Below are 13,048 nucleotides of genomic sequence, written 5' to 3'. Positions count from 1 at the left end.
GGAATTAAAGGTCAATATACTACATTTCTAACAGTCAGGAATAATCGAATGCTATGCGCGTCAGAAACTGAGTAAACATTTTCCACAACATGTTCATTGATACTCTCGTTTTATTATGGTCTGCTTTGTTCTACATTTTGAGTTGAGACATAAAAAGGGTATCGTTAGGTTAAGGTTAAGTTCTCATCTATTAAAGTAAAATCATGTCTAAGCAATTCGGTGTCCATATGACGAGTCGGTTGGACCAAACCACAAATGCAAATGGCGAGTTTAAACTGCTTGTTGTCAGAGAGGAAGAAGTGTCTGTGTGCGCGTGGGAAGGTGCACAGTGCACACAGCACAGTAGGAGCGAAGGAGACGAGACCAACAAGACATAGAACGCTCGTAAAAACAAGAAACTTGATTTGGGACATTGCGCTAAAACATGAATTCAAATTAATTCACCCAGCCCTAAAATAAATCGCCCAGCCCCACCCCAAGCACACATCAACATCCACAAAGAAATTGTTAATTGACCACAAAATCAACATATTGCAATGGTCAGCTCATTCTCCGGACTTGAACCCCATTGAAAACCTGTGGATTGAATTAAAGAGGGTAGTCCATAAGCGCAAATAAAGAATATCAACAGTCTGGAAAGATTTCTGTATGGAAGAATGGTCTAAGATGCCTCCCAATATGTTCTCCAATCTCATAAAACATTTTAGAAAAAGGCTGTGCCATTATCCTCACAAGGACAGGGTGTAGGACTCTTGAAAGAAAGGGTACCAATAATTTTGACAACTATCTTTGAGGAAAAAAAAGATTAACAAGTAAACAAAATGTCTTTCTCTGAGCATTTGTAAAAAATAACAAGCTACCAATTTTTTGGGGCATACAAAATAGCTCAGTATTTGTATTATACAGCCTTTTTTTGCTCATATTTTTCAAAATGGTGCAAATAATTTCAGTCATGACTGTGCAAACCAAGACATACCGTCAGTCACACACTATCCCCACTGCTTGATAGACTAGACCTCAAGAGAAGTAGACTTTTGCCATAGACACACTCGCGCCCTCATAAAGAACCATACTGACACACACACACACACACACACACAGTAACCACACAAAAACACCAAAGAGTATGTGGTCTTCACAATCGTCTGATGCAACGGTCTGTTTGATTTGATTTATTAGGATCCCAATTAGAGACAGCTTGTCTTACTGGGGTCTGACACACAACAAAAATACATTACAGACCAGACTTTACAATTGACATACATTTAAAAACATTAACATGCAGTGTGTGTGTGTGTGTGTGCATCAATCAGTTACACATACAGTGCCATCGGAAAGTATTCAGACCCCTTGACTTACTCCACATTTTGCCACAGCAGCAGTATTCTAAAATTTATTAAATCACCCCCCTCAATCTACAGACAATACCCCATGACAAAGCAATTTAAATCATATTTACATAAGATTTCAGACCCTTTACTCAGCACTTTTGGCAGCAATTACAGCCTTGAGTTCTATTTTTTTATTTATTTCACCTTTATTTGACCAGGTTGGCTAGTTGAGAACAAGTTCTCATTTACAACTGCGACCTGGCCAAGATAAAGCAAAGCAGTGCGACACAAACAACACCACAGAGATACACATGGAATAAACAAGTGTACAGTCATTAACACAATAGAAAAAAAAGGCTATATACAGTGTGCGCAAATGGCATGACGAGGTAAGGCAATAAATAGGCCATAGTAGCAAAGTAATTACAATTTAGCAGATTAACACTGGAGTGATAGATGAGCAGATGATGATGAGCAGATGGTGTGTAAGAAGTGATACTGGTGTGCAAAAGAGCAGTAGGTAGGTAGATTGGGTAGGCTATTTACAGATGGACTATGTACAGCTGCAGCGATCGGTTAGCTGCTCAGATAGCTGATGTTTAAAGTTAGTGAGGGAAATGTAAGTCTCCAGCTTGAGTCCTCTTGGGTATGACACTACAAGCTTGGCACACCTGTATTTGGGGAGTTTCTCCCATTCTTCACTGCAGATCCTCTGGGGAGGGTCACGATACAGCCATTTTCAGGTCTCTCCAGAGATGTTCGTTCAGGCTCTGGCTGGGCCACTCAAGAACAGTCAGACACTTGTTCCGAAGCCACTCCTGCATTGTCTTGACTGTGTGATTAGGGTCGTTGTCCTGCTGAAAGGTGTCCTGAGGTCCTGAGTGTTATGGAGCAGGTTTTCATCAAGGATCTCTGTACTTTGCTACGTTCATCTTTCCCTCGATTCTGGCTAGTCTCCCAATCCCTGCCCCTGAAAATCAAGTCTCTCAGTCTCCCATTTCTAAAAACCTGTTTTCGCTTTGTCATTATGGGGTATTGTGTGTAGATTGACGAGGAAAACATTTTATATAATCAATTTTAAAATAAGGCAGTAACATAACAAAATGTAAATACTTTCTGAATGAACTGTACACACAACAAGTATGTCTGATGCAACGGTCTATAACAGGGGTATTTCAATTCGACCCTGAAGTGTCTAGTGTACTAGAGGTCGACCGATTATGATTTTTCAACGCCGATACCGATTTAAAAAAAAAAGCCCTTTTTAATTTTTTAAAATTTGTAATAATGACAATTACAACAATACTGAATTAACACTTATTTTAACTTAATATAAAACATCAATAAAATCAATTTAACCTCAAATAAATAATGAAACATGTTCAATTTGGTTTAAATAATGCAAAAACAAAGTGTTGGAGAAGAAAGTAATATGTGCCATGTAAAAATGTGTGCCATGTAAAAAAGCTAACGTTTAAGTTCCTGGCTCAGAACATGAGAACAGTTGGTGGTTCCTTTCACATGAGACTTCAATATTCCAAGGTAAATCGAAAACAGCCACACTCGAAGCATCATTACCCATCGCTCCACAAAAGCCGCGGCCCTTGCAGCGCAAGGGGAATAACTACTCCAAATCTAAAAGCGAGTGACGTTTGAAACAGTATTAGCGCACACCCAGCTAACTAGCTAGCCATTTCACATTGGTTACACCAGCCATTAAGCTGATAGGCTTGAAGTCATAAACAGCGCTGTGCTTGCGAAGAGCTGCGGGCAAAACACACAAAAGTGCTGTTTGAATGAATGATTACGGGCCTGCTGCTGCTCAGTCAGACTGCTCTATAAACTCAGACTTAATTATAACATAATAACGCACAGAAATACGAGCCTTTGGTCATTAATATGATTGAATCCGGAAACTATCATTTCGAAAACAAATGTTTATTATTTCAGTGAAATACGGAACCGTTCGGTATTTTATCTAACGGGTGGCATCCCCAAGTCTAAATATTCTTGTTACATTGCACAACCTTCAATGTATGTCACAATTACGTACAATTCTGGCAAATTAGCAAGGCAGCCCAAACTGTTGCATATACTGACTGTGTGCAATGAACGCAAGAGAAATGACACAATTTCACCTGGTTAGCCTGCTAAACTGGATTAGTAGTTATAACTAGTGATTATGATTGATTGTTTTTTTATAAGATAAGTTTAATGCTAGCTAGCAATTTACCTTGGCTTCTACTGCATTCGCGTAACAGGCAGGCTACTAGTGGAGTGCAATGGTTAGAGCGTTGGACTAGTTAACTGTGCGGTTGCAAGATTGAAACCCTGAGCTGACAAGGTGAAAATCTGCCGTTCTGCCCCTAAACAAGGCAGTTACCCCACAGTTCCTAGGCAGTCATTGAAAATAAGAATGTGTTCTTAACTGACATGCCTAGTTAAATAAAAGGTATAAAAAAAAAAGACTTTTTTTAAATTAAAAAAATAAATCGGAAATCGGCACCCAAAAATACCGATTTTCGATTGTTATGAAAACTTGAAATCAGCCGTAATTAAATCGGCCATTCCGATTAATCGGTCGACCTCTATACTGTACTGCTGGTTTTCTGTTTTGCCTGAAATAGCACCCACTTGGTGTCCCAGGTCTAAATCAGTCACTTATTAGAAAGGAAGAATGAAAAAGCAGTGAAACTGGCTTCAAGGTCCAAATTTGAATTTTGAGGGGTCTACACCATGTTTATAATTTTATTGTCTTTTAATGCATCTGTGATATAGAAAATGAAACTTTTATCATATAAGAGTCCCACCTCCGACCACCAGTCTTACCCCGTTCTGCCTACACAGCAGCACGATGAAGTCCCAGAGGAGGGCAGCCGAGTCCTTGTCCAGGAGGTCGTTGTTGCGGGCACACTCCAGGCCTTTGTTCTGGGAGAACTTTATCACGTCGACCTTGTGAGTCTCCTCCCTTTGAAAAGGAACACACAGCTTGTTTGAGGGAACCAGTTTGAGCAAGGCAAAGCACAGAATTGCTCATTTTTATCACAGAATTTGGGATACAAGGGGATTTGTAGATCAATCCTTCTGCATAGTCCACCTGCAATGTAGTCAATCTCACACAGAAAGACAAGCAGGTAGAACACGTAGCTAAGCAGTTGGGTATGAAAATAGCTAGGATGTGGCCTAATCTTTATCTCATTCTAGAAGACTAGGCGTCAGGGGTTAAGGTTAAAAGTTCAAAACGCTCTTACTTCAAAAGCGGTCCGGGGAAGGAGCGCAGCTCGGATTGGTCTGGTGTGTCCTGCAGCATCGTCTGTAGGAAAACCATTGATGCTCAATAAATACACTTCAAAAGGCCATTTAATGGTCATAATTTCACAATCTATTCAAATTGTGTTTTTTCCTATGGTGGATAATAAAACAATGACTTTGTTTAGCATTTCTATTGCCTAATTTATAAAAGCCTAGTTTATTAGCTATGCAAAATGGGTGTCACAAATATACACAAGTGTGCAGGTCAAAATCTGTAACATGATGCAACTACGAAAGAAAGCAATTTTGCTTAGGGTACTTACGTTGGGTATAAAATATGCTTTATACAGAAACCAGCTGTGGTAAACCCTTCATGTATGTTTAGTTCTGTATCAGTCTGATGATACATGAGCTGCAAGTGAACTGCCATCTCCTCTAGTGATTGCCAATCTCAATCCATTTTCTTCCTACACCCATGTGCTAAAATGCTGATCATACCGCACACCTCACAATCAATGACAGACCCCTAGTTAAGGATGTCTTACACAGACTAGCTAACTCATCAGAAGCATCAACACCACTGAAGCAGACGGTGAAACACCAGGGTCATGTTCAGCACCTAGCTGACGTAAAGTAAGTAAGAGCCCATAGCGCAACTACCTACTATACCAGAAGTATTCAAATCGGACCCTGACGGATCCCGAGTAATGCTGTTTTACCTGATAATTAATAGCACCCACTTGGTGTTCCAGGTCTAAAGTCCCTGATTAGAGGGGAAGAATGAAAATAAGCAGTGGAACTGGCTTCAAGTTCCAGATTTGAATTTGCCTAAACTGTAACATTTTTCTCAGCAAAATTATGCTATATTGGAGATATCAACCTCATTATGGCCAACACACTTCACAAGCTGCTTGGTAGACATCCCATCACCTCCTTGTGTATTTAAAGGTTGACATCACATGGATATTACCATGGGATATTATTGACACAAAGCCACACCGTACAGGTATTTGTTTGAATCCCAATCAAGCACAGTATAGATTGATTATTTCCAGTGCTCTTTAAATCGCTATCGGCGACAACTGAATTCCGGCCTTAGCCGATTGGAAGGCTGGGTCGTGGGTTGGGTTCTCAGGGTTACCTCCATGTTGTGGATCTCCACTAGAGCAGGCTGGCCGGCCGAGGGGAGGTTGGGCAGGACCTGGATCAGCTGACCACCTGGGCCGAAGCGGGCACAGCGGTGGGATACCGAGTACTTCTCTGGAGTAACGGGACGAGGAGGAGCTGAGGGGGGAGAGGGAGAACTTTAAACAATCCAAAATCTGAACAGACTGAAAATTCTGTCCCAATGTCCACAACTCATGACAGTGAACAGCACAATTGAGACAAATCAAAGGGAAAAAGGCTATAAGCCATTTCAAGAATCAGAGAAAGTCAGCAATCAGGAAAATCCCCAGATCAGTCAGAATCACTCATGGGACTCAACACCTTCTGGTTCTTTCTTCTATTCTGCAAACCAGAAATGACAAATGAATGTTGCCAGTGACAATGTTCTTACGCTGCTCAGCGACGACCCAGGTGCTGTTGTCTGCCTGGTAGCCCGAGGTGTAGGGGTACTGGCTGAAGCTCTGTCCGGGATCCATCGGTTCTGGGTATTGTCCATAGGAGTAGTCCACAGGCAGGGTAGAAACAGTGGGGTCGTAAACCGCTGTCAGGTCAGGCTGGGACCTGTACACCTCGCTCTACAGGGCAGAGGGGGGGTACATAAGTTAATATTTTGGAGGGTTTGAAGAAACTACAACACACAAGTGATTCACACACTGACGTGATGATCCATACTACTAACCAATAAAAAAGTACCAGCACTGGAAGGAAATTAAGACAGTTTTCCCAAATTCATATAGACACACACCTGTTGTGAGCGGGAGCTAAAGCTGCTGCGTCGGCTGCGATGGCTTTGGGAGCTGTGTAGACTGTGGGCCGACTGTTCGCTGTGGACGCTCCGTCGGTCAAAATCGTCCTTGTACTGGTCCCTCTGCCGCCGGTAGTCATCGTCAAAACTGGCATCGTAACCAGGATAGTAGCGCCACTTGTCGTCATAGCCTTGTGGCCTACACACAGAAACTCCATTAGAACTGGATTTGGCCATGTTAGGCGGCACAACACTGACATCAAACTGGGGGGTGATTACTAACACAGATTGGAATGCAGAACAATCATTTCAGGGCTTGTCTCTCATTAAAGGGGTAGTTTACCCCAAAAATTAGGTGGTGGCAGTGGCTATGGCAACAAACCTAATCCATGGATTGCACCATGTCCTTGTCCATAAATTGCTTACAAGGCAAAGAAACAAATATGTAATTTTGTAATTCGGGTGAACCATCCCTTCAACATAAATATATGATATGCATCAACGTCAAGCTCCTGTAGTGTGTGATGGATGCTACAAGTTGGTTGTAGATGAGGCGAGTTTATCAAAATACAAAATGTAAACCACTATGACTGAGTATCTGGAAGTGCTAAAGAAGCCATACTCTGGTTTAGTGGTAGCACTCCTAACTCTGGACCACACATTGCCCCTTGTGGCATGTGTTCAAACCCTGCACCTTCATTCTGTATTCCTCTACCCAGCGGTCTTTCCCTATCATTATAGTGACATATCTCAAAGAAAAACAATCAAGGCTGTATAAGCGAATACCTGGTGGTAGCGGCAGGGTACTGCTGGGAGGGCTGCTGGTTGTAGTAGGCTGCCTCCCTGCCCCGGTAGGCCTCAGGGTTGTAGTTGTACCAATAGTTCTGGTCGTAGTAGTCTCTGTAGCGGGGGTCATAAGTGCCTGCTGAAGCATTGTAGCCCTCCCACCTGCTCCGGTCTGAACAAACACAGACAGGTGGAGACCATCAGGACTATGTCAATGTTAACACTACATTAGAGTTTTTATTATATCATTGTTGTTGCAATTAATCCTGATGTTTACGGTATTTATATTGTCAATTCTGTATGTACACTTTTTATGTTGACTTTGTGTCTGTATTCTGTTTGTACATTGTCTATTGCTTGGCAGCACCGATCATCTAAGCGCCCGATTCAGACTTAAGAAATGTACGCCTTTCCTATGCACTTCTCCGCAGTTGGTATTCAGGTGCATAGTCCATTTATTTAAAGGAGTTCTCATTGAATAGGGTTCTCAGTCCATTTATTTAAAGGCATGGTCCCATTTATTTAAAGGACTTCTCATTGAATGCTAAATCCATTTATTTAAACCGCTATTGAAAACCCAGTCCATTTATTTAAAGGAGTTCTCATTGAATAGGGTTCTCAGTCCATTTATTTAAAGGAGTTCTCATTGAATAGGGTTCTCAGTCCATTTATTTAAAGGAGTTCTCATTGAATAGGGTTCTCAGTCCATTTATTTAAAGGACTTCTCATTGAATAGGGTTCTCAGTCCATTTATTTAAAGGAGTTCTCATTGAATAGGGTTCTCAGTCCATTTATTTAAAGGAGTTCTCATTGAATAGGGTTCTCAGTCCATTTATTTAAAGGACTTCTCATTGAATAGGGTTCTCAGTCCATTTATTTAAAGGAGTTCTCATTGAATAGGGTTCTCAGTCCATTTATTTAAAGGACTTCTCATTGAATAGGGTTCTCAGTCCATTTATTTAAAGGACTTCTCATTGAATAGGGTTCTCAGTCCATTTATTTAAAGCCATCCCTTTACATTTGGTGTACCTTTAACAAGAATTTTCAACAGACTCACTAGAATATGAAGAGAATGGTTAGGGAACAATGAAAGAAAGTGATGCAAACACACATTTTCTCCTTTTCAGCACCAGCTGGTACATTTTAAAAATACTCTGATCTTGTATATTATTTAGTATTAGGAAAGTATTGATGCAAAGAAAAAACTGTTTGGTTTATTTGTGCATAAAAATAAAAAAAGATTCATCCTGGAAGTTGCCATATTGAAATTGTTCAATCTATGAAATAGGTTTAAAAAGTATAAAATAGGGGTTGAACTGTAGTCCTATAAATGGAATTGTGATGACAACGGTCCAGTTGTCGTGAACCATGCGCCAGGCTTAAAAATGCTACATATGGTCTGCGTTCCATAATGATTCAAATAGGTTACATGTCCCGAAATTATTGCACAACTTGTAAAGGCCTACGTTAGCCTAATATGATCCACTTTTGCTAGCAATCCTCAGGAAGAACCACATAAACGTGACAGAGGAAAGAAAGGTAAACTAACGATGTGATGTAATGGAATGATGCAAAATGTAAGGGAACTAACTCTAAAAACAGTGACAGTTATACACTACCGTTAAAAAGTTTGTGGTCACTTAGCACTTGTTGGTCACTTGTTATTGAAAGAAAAATCAATGTTTTTGTCCACTAAAATAACACCAAATTCTACAGTCAAGACATTGTTAATGTTGTAAATGACTATTGTAGCTGAAAAACAGCAGATTTTTATGGAATATTTACATAAGCGAACATAGGCCCATTACCAGCAACCATCACTCCTGTGTTCCAATGGCACGTTGTGTTAGCTAGTCCAAGCTAACCCTAATTTTAATAGGCTGATTGATCATTAGAAAACCATTTTGCAATTATGTTAGTACAGCTGAAAACTGTTGAAATTATTAAAGCAATAAAACTGGCCTTCTTTAGACTACTCGAGTATCTGGAGCAACAGCAATTGTGGGTTCGATTACAGGCTCAAAATGGCCAGAAACAAAAAGGTCAGTCTATTCTTGTTCTGACAAATGAAGGCTATGCCATGCAAGAAATTGCAAAAAAACTGAAGATCTCGTACAACGCTGTGTACTACTCCCTTTAAAGAACAGCACAAACTGGCTCTTACCAGAATAGAAAGAGTGGGAGGCCCCAGTGCACAACTGAGCAAGAGGACAAGTACATTAGTGTGTCTAGTTTGAGAATCAGACACCTCACAAGTCCTCAACTGGCAGTTCAATAGTACCCGCAAAACACCAGTCTCAACGTCAACAGTGAAGAGGCGACTCCGGGATGCTGGCCTTCTAGGCAGAGTTACAAAGAAAAAGCCATATCTCAGCCTGCCAATAAAAATAAAATATTAAGATGGGCAAAAGAACAGACACTGGACAGAGGAAGATTGGAAAAAAGTGTTACGGGCAGACGAATCTAAGTTTGAGGTGTTGGGCTCACAAAGAAGAACATTCATGAGATGCAGAAAAAATTAAGATGCTGGAGGAGTGCTTGACGCCATTGGTGGAGGCAATGTGATGATCTGGGGGTAATGTGATGATCTGGGAGTGCTTTGGTGGTGGTAAAGTGGGAGATTTCTACAGGGTAAAAGGGATCTTGAAGGAAAGAAGGCTATCACTCCATTTTGCGACGCCATGCCCTACCCTGTGGACGGCGCTTAAATGGAGTCAATTTCCTCCTACAAGAGGACAATGACCCAAAGCACAGCTCCAAACTATGCAAGAACTATTTAGGGAAGAAGCAGTCCGCTGGTATTCTGTCTATAATGGGAGGACACAATTATTATTTCAATTAAAAGTAATTATTTATAACCTTGTCAACGTCTTGACTATATTTCCTATTCTTTTTGCAACTCATTTCATGTATGTTTTCATGGAAAACAAGGACATTTTTAAGTGACCCTTTTGAACGGTAGTGTAAATGTATTTGGGTATAACTGACGGTGGCTAATATTTAACACAATACAAATTTGAAAATAAACTTTTAAAAAACAGTGGAAAGTCTAGGCATGTAATTAAAACATTCTAGAAATCATAACTCAACTCGGTAGGTTTGGTGCTATACTGTCATTTTCACATGACTACAGAAGCCTAGTCTGGGTCTCCACATTTCATCCCAAGTTACAGTGAGCACCATAATTCATTGGACAGTGACCATTTTTTTTGTGTTATTTAGGTTCTGTACTCTAGCACTTTGAGTTTGAAAGGATACAATGAAAATGAGGGTGAAGTTTAGTAATACCCAGCATCTGGTGATGTCGATGTTATCTTCCCTGGTGATGCTCTGCCAGGCCTGTACTGCAGCCATCTTCAGTTCCTGCTTGTTTCGGGGACTTACTGCCCTCAGTCTCCTTTTCAGAATGTAAAATGCATGTTCAATTGGATTCAGATCCAGTGATTGACTCCCGCCAGTCAAGGATTTTCCACTTTTTGGCCATCAAAAACCCCTTTGTTGCTCTAGCAGTATGTTTAGGGTCATTGTCTTGTTGCATGATGAAGTGCCATCCAATGAGTTGAGGCATTTGGTTTGTCCGAGCAGATAAAATATTTCTGTAGACTTCAGAATTCATTGTTCTACTTCTGTCTGCAGTCACATCATCAATGAAGACAAGTGAGCCTGTCCACTGGCAGCAACAGGCCCAAGCCATAACACCCCCTCCCCCATGTTTCACAGATGAGGTGGTATGCTTCGCAAGACTGCGGGGACAAGACGGTATCCCGAACCGCATCCAGAACCTGTGCAGACCACCTGGCTGGAGTGTTTATGGACATATTCAATCTCCCCCTATACCAGTCTGCTGTCCACTATTGTTTGTATACACAAGAAAGCAAAAGTAACTTAAAGAAATGACTATCGCCCCGTAGCGCTCACTTCTGTCATCATGAAGTGCTTTGAGATGCTAGTTAAGGATCATTTCACCTCTACCTTACCCTCTAGACCCACTTCAATTTCCTTACAACCCCAATAGATCCACAGACGATGCCATCGCACTGCACACGGCCCTATCCCATCTGGACAAATCAAATCAAACTTTATTTGTCACATGCGCCAAATACAAAAAGTGTAGACCTTACAGCAAAATGCTTACCTACAAGCCCTTAACCAACAGTGCAGTAAATAGTCCAGTGGCCAATTTATTAATTGTTTACCAGTCTTATGGATTGGGGCTAAAAGCTGTTAACCTGTTTGGGCTAGGGGGCAGCATTTTCACTTCTGGATGAAAAGCGTGCCCAGAGTAAACTACCTCCTACTCAGTCCCAGATGCTAATATATGCATATTATACGTAGTATTGGATAGAAAACACGCTGAAGTTTCTAAAACTGTTTGAATGATGTCTGAGTATAACAGAACTCATATGGCAGGCAAAAACCTGAGAAAAAAATCCATCCAGGAAGTGGGAAATCTGAGGTTTGTAGTTTTTCAACTCAGCCCCTATTGAAGATAGTGGGATATTGGTCATGTTGCACTTCCTAAGGCATCCACTAGATGTCAACAGTCTTTAGAACCTTGTTTCAGGCTTCTCCTGTGAAGGGGTGCTGAATGAGAGGGGAATTAGTCAGAGGTCTGGCAGAGAGCCACGGGCTCGTGACACGCGGTCATGAGAAAGTTACCTCTCGTTCCATTGCTTTTCTGCGTGCCTCGTGAGTTTCGATTTGTTTACGAAACGCGCTAACAGAAGGAGGTGTTTAGACAAATTATTAACTTTATCGAACAAATCAAACATTTATTGTGGAACTGGGATTCCTGGGAGTGCATTCTGATGAAGATCAAAGGTAAGTGAATATTTATAATGCTATATCTGACTAATGTTGACTACACAACATGGCGGATATTTCTTTGGTTGCTTTGGGCTCTGAGCGCCGTACTCAGATTATTGCATGGTATGCTTTTTCCGTAAAGTTCTTTTGAAATCTGACACAGCGGTTGAATTAAGGAGAAGTTTATCTAAAGTTCCATGTATAATAGTTATTCTAGTATCTATTATCAATGTTTATTATGCGTATTTCTGTGAATTGATGTGGCTCTCTGCAAAATCACAGCATGTTCTGGAACTACTGAACATAACACGCCAATGTAAAAGGAGATTTTTGGATATAAATATTCACTTAATCGAACAAAACATACATGTCTTGTGTAACATGAAGTCCTATGAGTGTCATCTGATGAAGATCATCAAAAGTTAGTGATTAATTTAATCTATATTTCTGCTTTTTGTGACAAGTCTTTTTGGCTGGAAAAATGGCTGTGTTTTTCTGTGACTTGGTGGTGACCTAACAATCGTTTGTGGAGCTTTCGCTGTAAAGCCTTTTGAAATCAGACACTGTGGCTAGATTAAAGATAATTTTATCTTTAAAATGGTGCCTAATAATTGTATGTTTGAGAAATGTATTTATGATATTTCTGTTGTTTGAATTTGGCACCCTGCAATTTCACTGGCTGTTGGCGAGGGGTTCCCCGTTCCCAGGCAGGTTAAGGAGCCTTTTGGCCCTAGACTTGGCACTCCGATACTGCTTGCCGTGCGGTAGCAGAGAAAATAGTCTATGACTTGGGTGCCCGGAGTCTGACAATTTTATGGGCTTTCCTCTGACACCATCTATTATGTAGGTCCTGGATGGCAGGAAGCTTGGCCCCAGCGATGTATGGGCCGTATGCACTACCCTCTGTAGCACCTTGTGGTTGGAGGCCGAGCAGTTGCCATACCAGGCAGTGATGCAACCT

General features: G+C 41.0%; 1 protein-coding gene across 7 annotated transcripts in view; it reads right to left on the bottom strand.

Moving 5' to 3' along the window:
* sec16a (SEC16 homolog A, endoplasmic reticulum export factor) overlaps nucleotides 1–13,048 on the bottom strand; it is a 69,052-nt gene that overhangs the window by 31,031 nt on the left and 24,973 nt on the right. For all 7 annotated transcript variants that reach the window (XM_024381187.2, XM_024381191.2, XM_024381193.2 and 4 more), the window contains 6 exons: nucleotides 7,282–7,453; nucleotides 6,496–6,694; nucleotides 6,142–6,325; nucleotides 5,725–5,867; nucleotides 4,583–4,644; nucleotides 4,161–4,299 (listed from right to left, as the gene is read on the bottom strand). In XM_024381187.2, coding sequence (XP_024236955.1) covers nucleotides 4,161–4,299; nucleotides 4,583–4,644; nucleotides 5,725–5,867; nucleotides 6,142–6,325; nucleotides 6,496–6,694; nucleotides 7,282–7,453 — 899 coding nt within the window. The remainder of the gene's footprint in view (nucleotides 1–4,160; nucleotides 4,300–4,582; nucleotides 4,645–5,724; nucleotides 5,868–6,141; nucleotides 6,326–6,495; nucleotides 6,695–7,281; nucleotides 7,454–13,048) is intronic.

Source organism: Oncorhynchus tshawytscha, linkage group LG20 (genome assembly GCF_018296145.1).
Source record: "Oncorhynchus tshawytscha isolate Ot180627B linkage group LG20, Otsh_v2.0, whole genome shotgun sequence".
NCBI lineage: Eukaryota > Metazoa > Chordata > Actinopteri > Salmoniformes > Salmonidae > Oncorhynchus > Oncorhynchus tshawytscha.
This window is presented reverse-complemented; position numbering and strand designations above follow the sequence as displayed.